Source organism: Bos indicus x Bos taurus, chromosome 14 (assembly GCF_003369695.1).
Source record: "Bos indicus x Bos taurus breed Angus x Brahman F1 hybrid chromosome 14, Bos_hybrid_MaternalHap_v2.0, whole genome shotgun sequence".
Lineage (NCBI taxonomy): Eukaryota > Metazoa > Chordata > Mammalia > Artiodactyla > Bovidae > Bos > Bos indicus x Bos taurus.
Window position 1 is genome coordinate 501,615 of NC_040089.1, and position 20,968 is coordinate 522,582.

The 20,968-nt window shown below is 57.1% G+C and overlaps 1 protein-coding gene across 6 annotated transcripts in view; it reads right to left on the reverse strand.

The window, feature by feature from the left end:
• The window catches only part of ADCK5 (aarF domain containing kinase 5), a 13,606-nt gene extending 242 nt beyond the window's left edge, over positions 1-13,364 (reverse strand). Inside the window, exons 1-14 of one of the 6 annotated variants that reach the window (XM_027560473.1) lie at positions 13,283-13,364; positions 6,614-6,717; positions 6,031-6,180; positions 2,239-2,314; positions 1,930-2,130; positions 1,709-1,849; positions 1,523-1,636; positions 1,320-1,451; positions 1,078-1,161; positions 899-980; positions 739-817; positions 568-659; positions 254-506; positions 68-184 (exon numbers count right to left, since the gene is read on the reverse strand). In XM_027560473.1, the coding sequence (XP_027416274.1) occupies positions 68-184; positions 254-506; positions 568-659; positions 739-817; positions 899-980; positions 1,078-1,161; positions 1,320-1,451; positions 1,523-1,636; positions 1,709-1,849; positions 1,930-2,130; positions 2,239-2,314; positions 6,031-6,180; positions 6,614-6,717; positions 13,283-13,294 (1,637 nt within the window). In that variant the 5' untranslated portion in view covers positions 13,295-13,364. Of the gene's footprint in view, positions 1-67; positions 185-253; positions 517-567; positions 660-738; positions 818-898; positions 981-1,077; positions 1,162-1,319; positions 1,452-1,522; positions 1,649-1,708; positions 1,850-1,929; positions 2,131-2,238; positions 2,315-6,030; positions 6,181-6,613; positions 13,052-13,282 lie in introns of those variants that run through there. The other 5 variants (XM_027560472.1, XR_003514341.1, XM_027560470.1 and 2 more) reach the window with 5 other exon arrangements.
• Between the last annotated feature and the right edge of the window lie 7,604 nt (positions 13,365-20,968).

Here is a 20,968-nt window from a genome sequence, read left to right on the forward strand (position 1 = left end):
TCGGGGGGCAGGTAGGTGGGGAGTGGGCCTTGGCTTCCCATCCTCCGACCCCCACACGCCAGCTCACCTCAGGGCCACTTCAAACTTGAACGTCTCCCAGATGACCCTGATGTGGCGCAGGATGCTGGCACCATAGATGCTCTGGTACATGGCACCTGCCAGGCGGCTCCAGCCCCGGACTGCACTGCACAGACACCGCGCGTGAGGTCAGCGCGGCCTCCCGCCCCCACCGCCCCAGGCTGCGCGGCCCTACCTCTTGGCCATGAGGAAGTAGCGGTCCACCGGGGCGCCCAGGGCGTTGTTGATGGAGCGCACCGTGTTGACGTTGCGCAGCACGAGCAGCATGGAGCGCGGCAGGGCCTTGAGCACGGCCATGACCTCCTCGAAGTGCTCGCGGGCCATGTCCTGCATGTAGGCCGCCTCCTCACGGCTCAGCAGGCGCGAGCGCCACAGCTGCCCCAGGCGCACGGGCCGCTGCATGAGCACCTCGGAGAACAGGAGGTAGTCTGGGGGGGCCTGAGCCAGGCTGTGCCCCCTCCGGGCTGCACACCCACCCCCCGGCCTCACCTTGCACTCCCAGCTCAGCTGCATGCGCCTTCATGGCCGCCTCGTCCCTCAGGATGATGGCCCGCCACAACTGGCACAGGGCGAGCCTGTCCCTGCAGGCCCAGCAATGAGCAGGGGAGTGGGTGGTGGCCAGTCGGGGGGCGTGCCCACCCAGCCCACAGGCCCGCTTACTTCTCGTCCAGGAACTGGTAGAGCCCATGGTCCAGCAGCACCAGCTGAGCCTTCCCGTCCGGGCCTTTCCGCACCAGAACTGGGGAGGGGCGGGCTCTAGTTCCCTGGTTCTGGGGTGCAGCCCCCAGCACCCCGCCCCCAGCCGTGGGGCTCTCCTTACCATTGCCGGGGTGGGGGTCAGAGTGGATGAAACCCGTGTAAAAGATCTGTTCGGCAAAAGCCTTGATCAGCTTCTCTGCAATCTGGGCCGAGGACAGGCAGGAGTGGGGATGGGGTCAGACCACACGCCATCACGCCAGACGCGGGTCACACCCTCCAGTCCAGCCCCACAGCACTCACATCCTGCACCGCCAGCCCCATGCTCTGGATGGCCTCCACGTCATTGACCTTGCAGCCCTCATAGAACTCCGCTGTCAGCACACGCTGGGAGAGAGCAGGCGTCAGAGGTCCCCTACCCAGCGGGGCCCAGCCCACCTTACTGGACGTGCCCCAGTGCACGTGGGCACCACCCAGGGGGGCCCAGCCCACCTTACTGGACGTGCCCCAGTGCACGCGGGCACCACCCGGGGGGGCCAGCCCACCTTACTGGATGTGCCCCAGTGCACGCGGGGCACCACAACGTGGCGGAAGTGTTGCAGCTCCCGTGCACAGCGCTCAGCGTTGCGGCCCTCGTTCTCAAAGTCCAGCTCCTGGGCCAGGGTCCCCTTGAGGTCCTGGGAACCATACGGGCAGTTGGGGGTCCAGCCTGGGAGCCGGCCCACCCCAGCCCCCTGCCCCGCGGTACCTGGAGGACCCAGCTGAAGCCGAAGCTGGGGTGCATGAGCTCCACGAGGTGCAGCAGGAGCTCCAGGGTGTGGATGTCGCCATCAAAGCGGTCCCGCAGATCGATGTACTGCACCTGCACAGGAGGCTTCAGGGAGGGCCGGCTGCCGGCACCGCGCCCCCCACATGCCCTGGGGACCCCTCGTACCTTCACGGCCACCACGGTGCCATCGTGCAGCCTGGCACGGTGCACCTGGGCCAGGCTCGCTGCAGCAATGGGCTGGTAGTCAAACTCCTGGAAGAGCTCGTGGGGCGGGGCCTGGAAGTCTTCGAGGAACAGCTCATCCACCTGGAGGAACACGCCTCGAGCAGCGTGGGGGACACCATGGGGCCACACTCCCCGCCTCACGCCTCGGGGGGTGGGCTCACCTCCCGGAAGCCCCGCGTGAGGGCCCTGTCCTCCAGCACCCGCAATGTCCTGATGTACTCGGGGGGCAGCAGGTGGTTGAAGGAGCAGAGCCCCTGGCCCAGCTTCACGTACAGACCCCCGTTGCTGATGGCCCCCGCCACCAGGGCGTCAGCCGCCCGCTGATGACACGCAGACATCACCTCCAAGTACCTCGGGCTGTTCTGACCACAGGCAGAGAGGACAGGGATGGGGGCAGGCAGGACCCTGGGCCCCCCAGGCATGCCCACCCCACAGGCACAGGACGGGCCAGCCAGGACGCAGGTACAAACCTCCTCCACCCCACGCAGGATGACGTTCGTGCACCACCAGTAGTCCAGTGAGATCTGCAGGCCGACCCGCAGAGACCTGCGGGCAGAGGACGCCCTCAGCCCCAGCTGGCCCGTGCAGCAGGCACCCCACCAGCGCCTCGGACAGCTGTGAGCACCTAGGGGATGCCGCGGGGCTCTCGGGACTGCACAGCCAGCAGGTCCATCTCAGCTCCTGGGCTGGGCACTGGGCAGCCTGCTCGCACGCCACCCCCTGGTCCCTGTATGCAGATGAGGGGTGCCCAGGACAGCAGGGGGCGCAGTCCCTAACAAGCAGACGTGTTCCTTCATTCTTTGATAGCACTTGTTAATAGGAAAGCCCACCCTCGAGTAAAGCCGCTCCGTCTGTGGACACACTCGTGTCCGTGCACAGCGGACCCTGCACAGTGGCCCAGCCTCCTCTGCACTCGGCTGCGCCCTGTGGACTGGAGCCCTGGGTCGAACCCCGGAGCTGCGGGTGCACCCCGAGCAGTCCCACGGGCCCTGGCCTTCTGGTGCAGGCTGAGGTCATCACTCCCTTCTGCACCCCAGGCTATGGACATGGAAGCCCCGGATCTGGAGAGGGGAGGATCCAAAACCAGGTTCCAGACCCTCACTGAGCACCACAAACCAGGTCCACCCAGCCACTCCAGCAAGAAGGGCTGTCTGAGCACGTCAGGGTGAGCAAGGACACACGTTTCTCTGAGCTCCCGGGACCCGAGGGAGCTGCACTCCTTCCTGAGTACTCTGTCCAAAAGCCAACGCAAGGTCTGCACAGGGGCTGATGGTGAGGTGCAGCTGGTGGGGTGAGGTCTACACTCATGGGGGTGACCTAATAAGTCACTAATTTAGGGACAAGGGCAGCCCGGTGTCTCCCAGGTAGAGAAAAGGTTACAGACACAGAAAGAGCGGAAATCTGGAGGACTCACGTTGAAAATGGAACGGCACGTTTACCTCTGACAACGGCAAACAGCTGACTGTACATGCAGCCCGGAGCGGCAAACACACTGGCGCCGCGCCAGGGTCCCTGCCCATCCTGAGGGTGGATGGTCACAAGGCTGAGCCTGGAGTGACTGTGGTGCCAGCGGGAGTAAAATGCTTGAAGGATGGATCACGTCAGAAGGATTCAGAAATGTCAGAAATAAAATGTTGTACGTTTGAAATGATTTACAATAAAATTGTAGAGATTAAAAGAGAGGGTCACAAGTCAGGTGCAGGAGCTCCTACAAAACAACCCTCAAGAGTTGCAGCAACAAGCCGGCAGTGACGCCATGTGTCCGGTAGAGGCTGATGCGAGCAGGGTTGGGGGAGACACACAGGAGGACAGGGTTCCCTGACGGCAGAACAGCCCTTGGGGGTGGATATGACGGCTGAGCCAGGAGGACGAGCTCACCGGACAAGCACCGGAAGGGAAGGCGCTAAACCAGCAGCAACAGGAGAGGGCAGGGCACCGGCGTCAAAGTATGAGGGAAGCCGAAGGCCAAACGTGGGACAAACCACGAGCACACATCAGAAGTACACACGTCGGGGCTCGGCAAAGCTTTTCTTGGAAAGGTTAGACAGTGAACACTGGGCCTCAGGGGCAGCCTCAGAAGGGGCAGGGATGTCCTCCACGGAGCTTGCTCTACGGAGCAGGCAGCACCTCGGACCTTGTATATGGCACAGGGCCAGGGTGCTGACCTGATGGTGTCATAAGGCCTATCGGCCCGCAGACATGTCAAAGTCATCATACGATGCAGAATTAATGTAAGCCTGCTCCTGTAAACCTAGAGGTTTCCCGAGCGAGGCAGCTGATGGCGGCCAGAAAGGACAACCATGGCATTAGAGTTGGGGGTCTTCGCTCAGTCAGGCCTACGGAGTGCAGCCCCAGCAGAGATTCTGGACACCACAGTCAGAGGCCAGGGGTGTGGGAGCTCTGAGGCGGGGCCGCCCAGACCCCTCCTGGGCACCCCGTTCTCGTGCTGAGTCTAACTTCACCTTCTTGTAGTAAAAACACCAAAACCAACATGGTGTTTCCTGAGCCATCCTAGGAAACTATCAAAACTGAGGGAGGGTGGGGACCGCCCCGTGTGTAGCCCGTGGTCTGAGGGGAGGGAACCTTGGGGACGCTGGGACTCACAGCTGCTGTCAGACGCCCTGGGCAAGGGGGGTCTGGGGACCGTGTCCTGAGCCTGAGTTTAGCCACGAGAGCCGAGGAGACTCTGAGAGCTGTTCCAGGCTGAAGGAGGCTAGACACGGGCCCAGACCTCATGTGGAAATGGCTGTTACTGGAGGGCCTGGTGACACAGGACGGGGTCTGAGGGTTAGAGGGTCACAATGTGTTTGTCAGCTCCCTGATCGTGGCTGTGGAGGAGAACATCCTTGTTTAGGAAATTCTCAAGATTTCAGGAATAATGGAGCATGTTGACAACATACTTGTCAATGTTTCAAAAAGAAAAAAGTTGTATTATTAGTCCAACTTCTTTGGACATTTAAAATTGTGTCCAAAAAAAACAAAAACAAAACCCCACAGGGTTTGTAAAGTTAAAATTAAGTAAGAGGTGGGATCAGAAACCACCCTTAAGCACCCCGGCCCCGTGAGCAGGCCTGGCGCGTGCGCTGCGTCCCAGCCCCCCCGCCACAGCAGGACCAGCCGCCACCCTTGGGCGAGCCAGGCCCGACTTCCTGGGCTCCTGCCAGCACACTGCAGGCTCCCGGGTCTCCAGGGGCCCCGTGGCTGCCCTGCACCCACCAGGGCTCGGCCAGGCCCACCCGTTCTGGCAACTGTCAGGGCTGAGAGCTGAGGAGGCCACACAGCTGGTGGGGAAGGTAACCTCTCTAGCGCTCCTTCACTCAGTCCCAGCTCGGCTTCTGAAAACTGGCTGTGAAAGCCCCCTGAAGGAAGAGGAGCGGGTGGGCGCGCCGAGCCTGCAGCTAACACGGGGGACAGCAGCCCATGCGAGCTGGAAGGGGAAACGGCCCGGACCCGCTGAGGCCGCGGGCTGTGGAGCCTGGGAAACCCTGTAGGACACAGAGTCCGCTGCCTGGAACCTGCCCAGGAGGGCAGCCAGGAGTTCAGGCAGACCCTCAGGAGGGTGGAGGTGAGGTGCTTGTCTGTCTGCCCACCCGCAGCTGCCGCTGGGGTAAATCTCAACAAAGAGGCAGCCAAACGGCCCTGTCCTAGGCATCCTGATCCTCCACCAGGCCTGGACCCGGGCTGCCCAAGGGCTGGGGGCTCAGAGCTGGCACAGCAGGACAGCCACTGTGGCCTCCGCACGCAAGGCCGCGCAGGAGCCGCCTCGGGCCATCGCCTCCCGGCCCCTCGGTAGGGTGGGGTGGGCTGAGGTCTCCCACTACGGAAGCTGGCTCTCAGGCCTCTGTGGGCAGCAGGCTCGGACCTGGCTGGAGCAGGACGCCTGCCCAGGCTTCTCAGAAGGAAGACCGCCCACACTACCCCCAGAATCCTGCCTAGGAGATGCAGGAGCGTGAGGCAGCCTTCAGCTTAAGGAGCCCCAGGCTCCAGTGACCAGCAGGGCATGGTGCTGGTCCAGGCACCTGCTAGTGGAGGCAAGGAGGAAGCCCCCGCGACCCCGAGCTATCCCTGGGAAAGCAGGGGTGGCCAGAAGGGAGACAAGGCAGCGGCCAGAGATGGGTCTGTGGGGGCCACACCCTGTGCAGACAGCTCGGTCCTGCAGTGCTCAGTCGCCCCGGGGCAGAACAGCGCCCCAGGGAGGCAGCATCAGAGCGCCCAGCAGAAACCTGCAGCCCCAGCCCCCAACGTGGCCGCGCCTGCCCTACCTGCTGAAGCGCCCAATGCCGTCCACCACCAGCCGCATCCGCCTCCTCTCCTGGGCTCCCGCCGTCAGGTATCGCACCCCGAGCAGCAGGGGCGCCCCCAGGGCCGCGGCCGACAGCGCCTTCCTCCACAGGGGCTGGGGCCTCAGGGGCCTGCACAGACACGGGCGCACGGCCCAGTCACCCGGGCGGCTCCGCCCTGGCTAAGGCCACAGGCGCTGCAGCGGCACTAGGACCTCGGCAGGCGGCACTGACTTCGGGCGCTTGACCTGCGGGTCCAGGTCACCCCACTGAGCCCCCCAGACGCCCAGACCCCACATGGGCTCCATCCTGCCCACTGTCCACCAGGCCTTGGATCCTCCCGCCCCCACCCTCGCTGCCCCCTGGTCTCCAACAGGCGTGCCCCCCCACCACTCTCAGCCCACAGCCCCCACCAGGTCCCAGACCAGGGCCCTGGCGGTGGGGGGCCGGCACAGCCCGTCGTGGGAAGGGTGCGCAGAGAAGGTCCAGCCTTACGCCCCCCAATGGAGGGCACCCTGTATGATGAGGGGCATGTGCCAGAGGGTGCCTGTGGCGAGCTCCCCACCTTGCTGGTGGGGCTGCGAGGTTCCTCCTGAAGAAGGTGGCAGGGGACGGCCAGGGCTTGGGCCTGCCCTGCAGCAGGGCCGAGTGGAAGTGGCAGAGCTGTGCCTGCAAAGAGCAGAGGGCACAGGGCTGGCGGCAGGAATCCCCCTTGCCCCCACGACCCATCACTGCGGAGCGTCAGTGCTTCCTGGGCCCGCGTCTGACTCGGGAGCAGCAACAGCTCCAGGTTCAGAGCGCGGGCAAGGGCAGTGTCACACGAGGGAAGCAAGGCCGCGTCTGCACCAGGAGGCCGCCCCCCACTGGCCCTGCCCCCAGCTCCCGGCAGAGTCCTGGCGCCCTCACCGCCTGTTTCCCCTCTGAGACCAGCAGCTTCCCAGGGAAGGGTCAGGATCAGAAAGGAGGCAGGGCCTCGGGGACTGGCACTGGGCAAGTAAACAGACACAAGAACTTGTGTCTCTGAGCCCCATGGTGAGACCTGGGGTGGGAGGCAGGGGGGGCACAGCCAGGGGCAGGCAGAGAAGCAAGGCCCCACGAGCTGCCCTGGCTGAGGGGCACGGAAGAAACCACGGCACGCCACGGTCAGCCTTAGTCTCCCGATCTTACTGGAGTAAGACCTGAAGGGCTCTCAGCCTCAGGTTCCCCAAACTGTAAACAGTCTCAGTTTCGGGGACAAAAAAAGATTTCGCAAACTAAATCATAGCCCACAGCACAGATGTTAACGTTATTATTATGAAATCTGAGCCAAACAAGGAACTGACTTTCCAATCACTTTCTGGCCAAAGCACACAGCCCTGGAGACGATTTCAAGGATACAAAACAACACAGAAGTCAAAGGAAAAGTCAATGACCCACTGTCCTCAGAGGAGACCAGGGCTGACAGAGAGCGCTGCTCCCCAAGGCCCCCGCAGTGAGTGCAGATCCTCGAGGAAAACCCTGCAGGGGCCACAGAGGCAGCCTCGGGCAGACGGGCAGCAAGGGCCAGCCGCCACAGACGGTGCCCACCCTTTCCTATCCCCCACCCCCAGCCCGCTGACAACACGAGCCCGTCTCCTCCCCAGCAGAGCCCTCTGCGCGTGTCCGGTGGAGACATGCTGGCCGCAGGCCCCCTCAAGCCCTCTCACCACCATCGTCCTGCAGCAGGAGGTGCATGCCCCCGTGTGCTGCGCTGGCCCAGCCGCAAGGCCTGGTCCTGGAACACTGGAGCCTCAGCCAGGTGGGGTGTCCCAAGGGACCCCAGGGGATTCATGCAGGGAGGCCGTAGGAGCAGGCAGGGCCAGATGCCCAGCAAGACCGGCTGCAGCCCGAGGCAGAGCTGGGCCTCTGGGGCGATCAGGGAGACGGCATGAGGAGCCAGCACGAGGGCCGAGGCCGGTGCCTGAGTCGAGAGGCTGCCATTCCCCTCATACCAGCCACCTGCGCCTCCGGCCAGGGAGCAGTCTGATGCGGCTCAGTCTTCTCAGAGAGACCACAAACCCACGGAAAAAGAAATGACGGCAGCCAGCAGCCCTGGGGCTTCTGGTTCATTATCTGTGACCCAGAGGATTCTTGAGCATGGGGTACTCTTTACACAGCAGTCTGGCCTCTCCGAAACCTGTTCAGATCCACGCGTTGACAACTACTGGTACCTGGTACAAGCACTTATCAATTCTCTCTCCTTGTTGTACATGTTGCCTAGTTTTCATTAGAATTTTAAAAAAGAGTCACAAGAAAAAACCTGGGAGGACTTGCACCAAATGCAAAGCATGAATCCTAACTGAATCTCTGAAAGAAAACACCTATGAAACACTTGTGGGACCACAGTCAGCAGAGAGCCACAGTCAGGATTTTGAGGTGAGATGGTTCTGATGGTCACATCAGAGGATACCCTCCTCCTTTAGGGGTGCACGATGAAGTGTCGAGATTATGCGTCAAGAAGTCTGTGTCTTACTTTCAAAATACGTATGGTTTCAAACGGACACAATCAGCTGGAGCCAGATGCTAACACTGGGTAGACCTAGGTGGAAGCACCTGGGTAAGTAACTCTCGGGGACCCTACACTTGACCGTTTTCACAGTCACAGGGGTAGCGCGTCTGCCGCACTCTCCGGGAGGCGGTGGGTCCAGGCACACCTGGCACTGCCCGGAGACGCTGAGCGGTCACGACCCGGGGCGGAGGCGCTCCCGGCATTGAGGGGACCGCTCACCACCAGCCACTGGCTGGGCTCCCCAGAGCCTCAGGCTGAGCCGAGGCTGCGGCTCAGGGCGGACCCTGGGGCCACACAGCTGGGGCTGGAATCTGGGCTGAAGCACTTGCCAGCCATGCCATTTAGGTAAGTTCCTTCCTCTGTGCCTCAGTTTCCCTGTCTGCGGGGTGGGACCACTGCACTGCTGCAGCGCGGGTGAGTGAACTGACATCTGGAAAGCCCTTGGGCAGTGCCCAGTGTGGGGGCAGGTGAAGCACCGCCAAGGCCAGCCTGTGGTCAAGGAGAGGGCAGGCCCTTCCAGGTGCTCCTCGCTGCAAGAAACTGCCCGCTGGTCCCCAGTGCTCCCTTGGGCACCCTCCTCCCAGCAACCCTGCCCTCCCAGCTCCGCAGGCCACCCCACCTAACACAAACAAGCACTTATTTGCTGGGTTGAACTAAGCTGAGAAAACAGACTACAGATCTTCTTTGATTTACGATGGGGTTAGGGTTAAACCCATTGTAAGTTGAGAAATGTCAAAAGTCGAAAATGCATTTAATACACTGAACCTACCAAAGTTTAGCCTGGTCTTCCTGAAACCTGCTCAGAACACTCACAAGTGGGCAAAACCATCTAGCACAAAGCCTGTTTCACACTGAAGCGGGGACCAGTTCTGTAACTGACTGCACACCGCGCCGACGGTGAATACAGGACACGGTCAGGGCACCCGAGTGTGCCCTGGAGATTGCAGGCTGACGGGGAGCTGCTGCGGCCGCTGCCCAACATCAAAGAGAGCATCCGCTTCCCGCCACTGGTCCAGAAAAGGGCCAAACTCAAAGCTGGAAGTACTTTCTACTGACTGTGCATCACTTCCGCACCATCATGAGTCAGGGATCAACAGGTAGAAAGTGTGGAGCAGATTACACACGCTGATAAAGAAATCCTCAGCTCTGGAGCGGATGGGCCGCTGCCAAGTCCCGGTGGGGACGCACACGAGACAGCGAAGGAAAACGGCCAAAGCTGACAGGTAACGATTACCCTGAAATGTTCCCATTCAGAGGCAAGGAAAGGACAGATCCACAAGTTATTCTAGCCAGAATGCCAACGACCTGCAGATCCAAGGCTGCCGGCGCCAAGGCTGAGGTGAGGCCTGAAGGGGCTGCCACACCAAAGGGCAGGCACAGCAGCTCCAAGACCACGGCTGAGCCCAGGGCCACATCTCCTCCGCCAGGGACCCCGCACACGTGCTCCGGGTGTGTTTCAGGGGCAGCAGGAGACTGCGAGCGAGGACGGTGCCCTGAGAGGGCACTGCCATCAAGGCCTCCACCTGGGCAAGGCCCAGAGTCCATCAGGGAGATGCGGCGGGGCACATGGCGAGGACACTGCCAGAGGAGAAGCAGGCGCAGCCCCAGTCGGTGCTCCTCCAGGGGAACGGCGCCCCGGGCCGACAGGGGCTGCAGAGCGGGGCAGAGTGCCCGCGGGCCAAGCCCTGCACTGAGCCGCAGGCCTGCCCAGCCGCCTCACTGACCGCACTCTGTGCCTGCGGGGCGGCTCCCTGCTGTGCCCTGCCAAGCTAGAAAGGTGGAAGATGGCAGAAATAAAGCGCCTTGCTCAGGGCCTGGCACCTAACAGGTGCTCAATAAAATGCACGCATTTCTGAGGCGGGGCTTATTTCCTCACGAGGCCCACAGCACAGCAGAGAAGCCAGAGGCTGGGAAATCGAACCACTTCCCCAGCCCATACCCTTCCCATCCCCAAACCAGCCACCAGGCGGAGCACACTGTCCCTGGAGTCATTAGTAGGAGAGTCCAGTGAGAAAAAGGCAAATCACCTAACAAGTAAGTTTACGTATCACGTTCTTACTAAACACAGTTCTTTTCACAGAAGGCCAAACCTGAATCACTGACTCTAAAGCTCAGGGCCCTGGCTGCTCCCACAGCCTCCTGACCACTGTCCACCACTGGCTGGGGCTCTGGAAGGGAAGCTGAAGACCAGCGTCCACAGCCTCCGGACACCTGGCCAATGCCAAGGGGGCACGGCCAGAAAAGTAATGGCCCCTGACCACAGCCCCCAGAGCAGCTTTTTGTCGTTTTCTGAGGAATCAGCACCACAGCAGGCGCTCTGGCCACACTGCCTCATTCCCAGCCCTGACCCCTCACTCAATCGCCCGAGACGAACATCCCTCTGGCAGACCCTGCACAGCCACGAGGAGCCTGGCCCAGGCCTGCTCTCCAGGCCGCTGTTGTGCCTGAAGCCCGCCCCCATTCACCAGGGCTCTTTGTTCCCCTACCCCACTCCACTGTCCTTATCACAGGAGCACAGGTTAGCCTGCAGGCTTCTCCCCACCAGGCTGGGCAGGGCCATCTCTTTCTTAATCATCTCAAAGGTACAGCAGAAATTCTTTATCATAAACACTTGCTGACCTCAGATAAATGCAGAACCCCACATGGCCCAGGCCATGTGCTGAGCAACAGGTCAAAGGCCGCAGTCAGGAGAGAGACAGCAGCAGCTCCCCGGGAGAATGAGGCCTCTGCTGACGACACCAGAGCCCTCACGGGGCCCTGCTGGCTCATGCCAGCTGGATGCCGGGGACTCCCCAAATATCCCCACCACCCAGGAGACACCCGAGGGTCACAGAGCTATAAATGCGGCAGAGCCAGCAGCCAGAACTCCCAGGAGCCAGTCCAGGGCAATATCCACGCATCACATGTAACCCGCACCACACCCAGAGCGGCAGCAAACAGGTACAGAGAGGGCGCCTCCTCAGCAGCATGAACACACACGCAGCCTTCCTGGGGCGGTCCTCTCACTCCCGAAGCCTCCCGCTTTGGGACAAGATGAGAGGGCCCTTTTCTCAGCCCAGGTGCACCATGCTCATCCGGAACTCAGCTAACAATCTATCCAGCAGTGTCACTCAGACAGACACTACAGAGCTCACAAACTCCGTGTGCACATCAACACCGAGCCACGAGCACCTGCCCTCATGCTTTAGGTACAAGCTGAGCTGTTGGATTTCCTAACACCCTGTAGATTAGACACAGCAGATTTGAAAAGTCACTGCAGATAAGCCGGACCCCAGAAGAAGCATCTGCTGAATCTCACGAGACCTGAAACTACAAAGAGGTGACAAGAATCTGGGCACTGTAAGGGCAGGTCAACAGCCCTGCGCACACAGCAGGAGAGTAAGCAAGCTCTGAGCCCGAACTGCTCTTAAGGTCAGGAAGAGAGGCTGGGTGTCTGGGCCCGGGAAAGGGAGTGGAGATGACCTTGAACACCATGTCCTTTGCTTTTCTCGGGTCTCTGACCCTCTCAGCACCAGTCAGGACTCAGAAGCCTACTGGGCCCTGCTCTATTTACTGGTCATGAGCATCTCCTGCTCAAGGGCCAAAGCCCGCCTGCCCACTCCCGAGGGCTGCCTAGAGGACGGAGTGACCTGAAGGAGTGAAGCCGCTTTATAAACTAGAAAAGACCAACTCACTGTCTCTGCCTGACTCTCAGACTAACGCTGCTTCATCATCTCACCCACAAAACACCCCTGTGTAATGGAGATGCTCTACAAGCCACAGAGCCAATGGACATTCATTTGTATTGACACCTAAGCCCACAAGGCTAGGCTTATTAGAAAACTATGAGGTCTACAGAAAATTCCATGTTGAAAATGGTGATGAGCCCCACTCAGTCTCCTCACCTCTAAACCAAGGGGCTAGGTTTTCGGAGAGGGAGTGGCTAAGACCTGGGTCAACGACTATGACACCCTGCTTGAAAGGTGCCAATTCAAACGGCAGAGATGCAATAAAACGGGAGGTCCCACGGGGCGCAGACTGGAAAGGCAGGTGCCATGTTCGGGACCAAAAGAAGCTGAGTTAGGCGGGCAGCCCAGGGCCAGGCAGAAACCTAGGAAGGCCTGAGAGGCGGGGTGACCCCGAGGCACAGCCGGGCCGCAGCAGCTGTCAGCCCACCTGCCGCCCCCGCAAGTCCTGTCTCCCCAGAGGCGGGGGGCAGCAGTCAGCCCGGGATGACCCGGGCTGGGCTGGTGACAAGGAGAAAAGGGTGCCCAAGGGATCAGGTGAAGAAAGGGCGGGGGGGTCCGCTCTGCGATTCGTTCGGGCAGAGCCTGCAGCGGCGAGGGGTCTGAGGCAGACACGGGGCAGGCGGAGGCGCCAGGCGCCAGGCAGCCGCCTCGGGAAAGGGCGTCTCCCTGGGGAGGAACGTCCGTAAGGGACGAGGGTCGTCCCTCGCGGGGAAGGAGGCTTTGGAGAGTCGCCTCTGAGACAAGACTCCCGCACCAAGAAGTAGCCTCGGAAAAGCGGAGCTGCGGCGTGCGGCGGGGAAGGCCCGATGTCTCCCTCACAGGGCCTGGGGGCTGAAGCGGGGACCCGAGGACAGGCTGCCTGACGGCTGTGACGGGCTCCAGCCAGCCGGGAGGATCCCTGGGGGGCGAGTCTTGGGCCCTGCGGGTCCCGGCTGGGCGACCCGGGCCGCGGCAGGGGCGCGAGCGCTCGGGGTCTCACAGGTCTCCACATTTTCGGTCCGCCGCTCAGCTCCCGCTCGCCACACGCCGCACACCCTCCGCCGGCCCAGCAGGCACTGCGGGAGGGGCACAGTGCGCACGCGCGCGCCGTCCGATGGGCGGGCGGGACTGGAGGCCACGCCCCGAGTAGTCCCGCCGCCGCGGTGGAGCAGCGCCCCCTGGCGGCTCCCGGCCCACTAGGTTTAGGGCCAGTACCGGCGCTCGGTCAAGGCACGCGGTCTGAAACCGCTCAGTTCAGTTCCGTCGCTCAGTCGTGTCCGTCTTTGCGACCACATGGACTGCAGCACGCCAAGCTTCCTTGTCTATCTCCAACTCCCAGAGCTTGCTCAAACTCACGTCCATCGAGTTGGTGATGCCATCAACCATCTCCTCCTCTGTCGACCCCAGACCCTGCTGCTGCTAGGGTTTTTTCCCACCCCCAGTGGAAGCTGAGGTTTGGGGAGGTCAGGTCACCTGTTGCCCCAGGAGTTCACAGCAAAGGCGGAAGCCGGGAGGGAGAAGAGACCCCACTAGGGGCTCAGCGCCGGCAGCTGGAGTTGAACCCAGGGCGGGGAAGGGGCAGCCGTTTCAGCCCAGCACTTGCAAGCGATGGATTAGGGTGACTAACTGCTCAAGCCTCGCTTTTCTTGCTGCAAAATGAGGTCCTGGCTCACAAGTTAAGGATGCTAAGATACCACGCAGGCCACCTTAAGTTTGCTTTGCTAGAAGTTATTATAAAAACTCTCAGATTGGACTTTCAAAGGCCTCCATTATTTGTTATCCCAGGTGAGAAACATAATGTATATTTTATGAGCGAATTTCTGTTTGTGAGCCTGCTAGAAAGAGGCCTTCCTGACTGCCTATAAGGCATGGAGTGCGAAACCCTGGTAGTGTTCTGTAGGCATTCGCTCCAGGAGGTCGACCCATGTTCCCTAGAAGTGACTCACTCCTGTTAATGAGCCACCCTCTTGGTGTGGCCATTTACAAGGCCTCTTGCACACAGCAAATTTCTCCAATTCTGTCTTGGTAAAAAGAAAGATAGACTCTAACTGAACTTGTGCATATATATCTATGCTGCTGTGAAGAGTAAGACTCAGTAAAAGTCTCAGTGTGAGAATCAGGGATGCAAGTTGGTGAGAAGCAAGTGTTATTTACAGATTGATTCCATTTTTTGGCTGATTCGGGTCTTCATTGCAGCCGGAGGGTTTCCATTGCCCTGTGGCATGTGGGATCTTAGTTCCCCAGCCAGGGATTGAACCGGCGCCCCTTGCTTGGAAGCACAGTGTTAACCACTGGACCATCAGGGAAGGCTCTGCTAGTATAACTTTGTAGTAAGTTTTGTAATTGGGAAGTGTGAGAGATTCCTGAAACTTTATTCTTTTTTTTAGTGCTTTTAAAATGTTATTGCGTGTATGTATATTATATGAAATATATGACTACGTATTTCTACATTATCTTGTAAATCCCGACCAAGGGATCGAGCCCCAGTCTCCTACATTGCAGGCATATTCTTTACTATCTGAGCCACCGGGGAAGCCCATATGTATATACATACATACACACACACATATATATATGCTTTTGAAATAAAATGTTTTTTTCTTCCAGTTTTATTGAGATGTAACTGATGCTGCACTGTGTAAGTTTAAGGTGTGCAGCATGATTAGACTCACATACATCATAAAATGGTCACTACAATACACTCACTGAACATCATCTTGTATAAACATAAAAGGTAAACAATTTTTTTCCTTATGTTGAGATCTCTTAGGATTTACTCTGACAAACTTTCATATGTAACATTCAGCAGTTAATTAATCATGCTGTATATTACATCCCTAATATTAATACTTACCTTTTTTTGGCTGTGCCACTCGGCATGCATGCATGTTAAGTCACTTCACTTGTGTCCAACTCTTTGTGACCCTATAGACTGTAGCCCACCAAGTTCCTCTGTTGATGGGATTCTCCAGGCAAGAATGCTGGAGTGGGTTACCATGCCCTTCTCCAGGGGATCCTCCTGACCCAGGGATCAAACCCATGTCTCTTAGATCTCCTGCATTGGCAGGAGAGTTCTTAACCAGTAGCACCACCTGGGAAGCCTGCCGCTGGGCATGCAAGCTCTTAATTCAGGATCGAACCCATACCCCCTGCAGTGAAGCAAGGCGCCCTGACCGCTGGACGGCCAGGGAAGTCCCCCTAGTACTTGCCTTACAACCGGAAATTTGCCCCTTCTACCTTTATTCAGTTCTGCCTCCCCCACCCCTTGCTTCTGGTAACCACAAATCAGACCTCCTTTTCTATGAATTTATTCTCGATGCATAGTTGACCTACACCACCAGTAGTTCCAGGTGAACAATGTAGTGATTCAATATTTCTGTACATTACAAAATGATCCCCAGGGTAAGTCTAGTTACCATCTGTCACTGCACAAAGTTACTACTATATTATTGACTATATTCCCTCCTGTACATTTCATACCTGATGACTCACTTATTTTGTAACTGGAAGCTTGTACCTCTTATTAATCTCCCTCACCTATCTCACTCATCTCACATACCTCTCCCCTCTGGCAACTACCTGTTTGGTCTCTGCATCTATGAGTCTGTTTCTGTTTTCATATGTTTGTTCACTTGTTATGCTTTTTATTCCACTTATAAGTGAAATCATACAGTATTTGTCTTTCACTGTCTTACTCCACTCAGCAAAATACCCTCTCAGTCCATCCATGTTGTCGAAATGGCAAGATTCCATTCTGTTCTATGGCTAATTGTGCTCAGTTGCTCAGCTGTGCCCTACTCCTGTGACCCCATGGATTGTAGCCCACCAAGCTCCTCTATCCATGGGATTTTCCATGAAAAAATACTGGAGTGGGAAAAAAAAAAAAAGAATACTGGAGTGGGTTGGCATTTCCTACTCCAGAGGATCTTCCCAACCCAGGGATCAAACCTGCGTCTCTTGTGTCTCCTGCATCAGTAGGCAGGTTCTTTACCACTCTGCTACCAGGGAAGCCCAAGGACAGGGTTCTGTGGCTAATACTCCATTGTGTGTATATATATATAATACATGTGGCACATCTTCTTTATCCACTTATCTGTCAATGGACAATTAGATTATTTCTGTATCTTGGCTATTGTAAATAATGCTGCAATTAACATAGGGGCTCATGTATGTTTTCTAAGAACAAGTGTTCTTGTTTTCTTGAGATAAATACTCAGAAGTGAAATTGATAGATCATATGGTAACTCTATTTTTAACTTTTTGAGGAAACTCCATACTGTTGTCTACAGTGGCTGCACCAGTTTACGTAACCACCAACAGCATACAAGGTTCACTTTTCTACACACCCTCTCCAACACTTATTTGTTGTCTTGTTGATAATGACCATTCTGGTGAGTGTGAAGTTAGATCTCATTGTGGCTTTGATTTTTCTCGTGACTGATGATGTTGAGCATCTTTTCATGTGCCTGCTCTCCATATGTATGTCTTCTTTTGTCTATTTTGGTCTTCTGCCCATTTTTTAACTGCTTTGTTTGTTTTACTGAGGTTGCATCATGTGAGTTCTTTGAATGTTTTGGATATTAATCTCTTGTTGGATATAACCATTGCAAATATCTTTGTCCATTCAGTAGGCTGCTTTTTCATTTTGTTGATAGTTTCCTTTACTGTACAAACGCTTTTTAGGTTGATGTAGTCCCATTTGTTTATTTTTACTTTTGTTTCTCTTGCTTGAGGAGACATATTCAAAAAAATTGCCGAGGCCGATGACAATGTTTTCTTCTAAGAGATTAATGGTTTCAGATCTTACATTAAGTCTTTAATCCATTTTTGGTTTATTTTGTATCTGGAATGGGAAAGTACTCCAGTTTGAGTCTTAACATTTGCAGCGTCCAGTTTTCCCAACACCATGTACTGAAGAGGTTTGCCTTTTCCCCTTTGTATATTCTCCTGCATTGGCTGGCAGATTCTTTACCACTATTGCCACCTAGGAAGCCCCCCCCCCCACCTCCTTTGAATATTCTTGTCTCTTTTCCTTGTAGATTAATTGATCGTAAGTGTGCAGGTTTATTTCTGGGCTCTCTGTTCTGTTTCACTGACCTATATGTCTGTCTTGATTACTGTAGTTTTGTAGCCACCTATATTCTTTTAAAGATTGTTTTGGGGAATTCCCTGGCGGTCCAGTGGTTAAAACTCAGCACTTTTACTGCCAAAGATCCAGGCTCAATCTCTGGTCAGGGAACTAAGACCCTGCAAGCCATGTGGCATGGCACACACACAAAAAGGATTGTTTTGGCTATTCCGTGTCTCCTGCATTTTGTTTTGTTATGAATATTAGGATTAGTTGTGGTTTTTTTTTTTTTTTTTTTTTCAAAAAAAAGCCAGATGGGATTTTGATAGGGATTAGTTGAATCTGTAGATCAGTATTGCCAAGTTAACAACAGAAGTCTTCTGATCTATGAATATTTACTCATGTCTTTCATTGTTGTCAACATTTTGTAGTTTTCCATGTACAAGTTTAGCATTTCCTTTGTTAAATTCACTTCGAGGTACTTTATTTTTTTTGATGCTACTGTAAAAAAATGTTCCTTAATTTCACTTTCAGATCTTCGGCTGAACATGTATAAAGATACAACTGATTTCTGTATATTGATGTTGTATTCTGCAAATTTTGGTTGTATTTGTTTTCGGTCCTAACAAGTTCTTTGTGGACTCCTTATGATTTTCTATACATAGAACCCTGTCATCTGAGGATAGTTTTACTTTTTTTCCCACCTGGATGCCCTTTTTCCTGTGTAACCATCATTGCCAGGACCCGCAGTGCAACGTTGAATGGAGACAGAGAGCAGACACCTTCATCTGGGGATCTGTCTGTTTCTCCTCTGGATGCCTGAGCACCCTGGCCGCTGCATCTCTTCACATCCCTCTGACCTAAATCCATGTGGGGTGGGGTGGGCACTTGCAGGGGGACATGGGTAGCAGGACGCCTGTGAGGGGTCAGGTAGGGGCCCTTTTGCAATCTGCTTTCTAACGAGCTCAGTTCTCCTGCCACACTTGCAAAGGAGAGGAAACATGAAAACAGAAACCCCCTCCAGGGCTTTGTCTGGATAGTCCAGCTGAAGAAGGTCCTGCCTCCTTCCTTGCCCGGCCTGGCTCAAGGTGTTCTGAGAGGGTCCAATCTCCAGGAAACTCTCCTTTCTAGGGTGGAAGTGGTCAGCGAAGCATCCTGCTCAGGAGCTGGTGGGGGAGCCTAGGGCTCTTGACATGGGGAGTACAACGGGAGAGTCTGCAGGACGGTGACTGATCCTCCCCCAGGCACGGAAAGGTCAGCCAGTGCTCGGCATGCAAACTTCTGGATGGTCCCAGATGCTTCAGAGACGAGAGAGGACCTCACAACTCTTGCAGCTGTGACAGATAGAAGACAACTCAACTAAAATAAGCACAAAATTTTGGGCTGACATAACTTGTAAGTCCAAGGGGTTTAGCTTCAGGTACAGCTGGATCCAGGCAACTGCAGGATGATGTCAGGGTCTGGCTCCCTCCACCCCTTGCTCTGTTCCCTCTGTGGTATCTTCACCGTCTGGTGTGCACTGAGTAGTTTGGGTAGTTTTTACAACTCTTGGAACAACTGACACGCCTAATACCAATCTACTGGGTCCTCATTTGCTCCACAGGGTCACCTCTCCTCCCCCATTTCAATTGGTGTGGGCACCATGGCTGGATCAGCTGGGTTACCCACCCAGCCACAGGGTGTGGGCCAGAGGGGTCTGTGATTAATAACCCACTAGAACTACAGTTGCCTCCGAGACCCCTGGAAAGTGCAGTGGACAGAATGTCTGGGGTCTCCTTCAAAGTCTGAGACACCCTTTGGGCAGGGCTGGGAGGCCGAGTGACTGGCCACATGCCATCCAGCTGGAGGCATCATGCCTGGGTGCAGTCCTGGGGGACACTCTGCTCTGAAGGGCTGGCTTGGTGGGCTGCCCCGCTTCTGGCCCTCATCCCTGGGTGGCTGAGAGTGGGAAGGGTGTGCCAAGCAAGCGAGTGGCTCTCCAGGATTTGGCCCTGTGGCCTTTCCTCCCCTTGTCATCTGGGCCCCCACTTGTTTGCTTCGGGGACGCTGGCCGGAATGTCCTGGAAACTTCAAAGGGCGGCTGCTTCCTCAAACCCCCTCCGGTTCCCCTGCCCCCCTCCTCTTCGGGAGACCATGCACGTTCTACGCAGCCTGGCACATCTGGCAGACACAGAGGCAGGCAGAGGCTCCCTGGACTCCCAACGTGGAGGGGGAGGGGCTGCGGGCAGGAAGGAACTGGGAGCCATTCCAGGGTGGGCAAGGGAGGGACAAGGGCAGTGTCAGGGGGTGCGGGGAAGGATACATCACCCATTTCATGCCCTCAGCCTCTGCTCGCTGCAACCAAAAGCAGTGTCCCTAACTCACAGCTGCCCGTCACCTTGCTTCCCAAATGCAAGAGGCAAGTCAAGCTGCTACTGCCCCCTACCCAGTCCCGTCAGGTCAAGTGGCCTGCTGGTTAGCACCACTAGGGCCTGTCTTCGGGGCTGGGCTGTCTGAGCTCCATGGGAGTGTGGCCCAGCTGAATGCTTGTTGGAGGGTCAAGGCCTGGAAATCCTTCCCTCCCACCGGGAAGTTCCTCCTGCTCAGCTGGTCCAGCCAAGGCCGGGGCCTTGAGAAGCCCACGTGCTTCCCGAGTCAAGGACAGCCAGCCTCTGAAGTTAAGGGCATCCGGAAGGGGCTGGGTGGCAAGGCAAGCACCACTGCCTTGAGTCCACACCCTAGGCCTCAGGGCCCCCTGTGGAAGCGGGTGCCTGGTCTGTGAGAACAGGGTCTCCATACCAGGCCGGTCCCATTGGACCACAGCTCAGGGCCCCGCTGGGAGCCTGTCCTCCACAGGCCTCTCTCTGCTCCCCACCTGCCCTGGAGGCACAGAGGAGACAGAGGAAGCCCAGGCCCAGCCCCACAGCAGCCTCCATCCAAATCCCCTCCCAGCTCAGGGCTCTCTATAGGCTGCGCCAGTCCTGAGTGGGGGAGCCCGCAAGTACAGGACAGCCTGGCTCCCTACAGACACCACGAAGCAGAGGCCCAAACCGCCATCCTGGGGCCTCGGGGGCAGAGTGTGGGTTGTGCAAAGCCAAGGCCATCTGCCAGCAACCCAGAGAGAAGGCAGCCGCTGTCACGTCCACCTAACAATGGCTTGGGGCTTGGCAGCTTTGATCACAGGAGCTAAAAATGGGACAGGTGGCTTGGGGGAGGGGGTGACATCCTTGGGCAGAAGGATCCCGAGACTGGCTAGACCCTCACATCCCAGTCTTCTGAGTCCCGCTCACAGAGCCCTTTCCATGCAGGGACCTGGCAACAAGCCCCTGGTGTAAATCCCCCCCAGGATCCTCCATAAAGCAGCAGGGAAATGCTGCCACACCTGGGCCACAGACCCAGCGACCAGCAGGCAGCCCATGCGGTCGGGCCCTTGTGCCTGGCTGGCCTGGCCCACCACAAAGCCTCTGGCTGCTGTAACCTGTGTGGGTCCTTGGCCCAGACCCCAGGCCCCGGGAGCAGGCCTTCTCTGTCCCTCTGGGCACTTCTCTGTGTGTAGAGGACAAAGTTCCACGAACCCGGGATCTCCAGACACTGCCCCAGGGAGCGGCAGCCCCTCCTGAATAGGTCAGACCAAGGCTC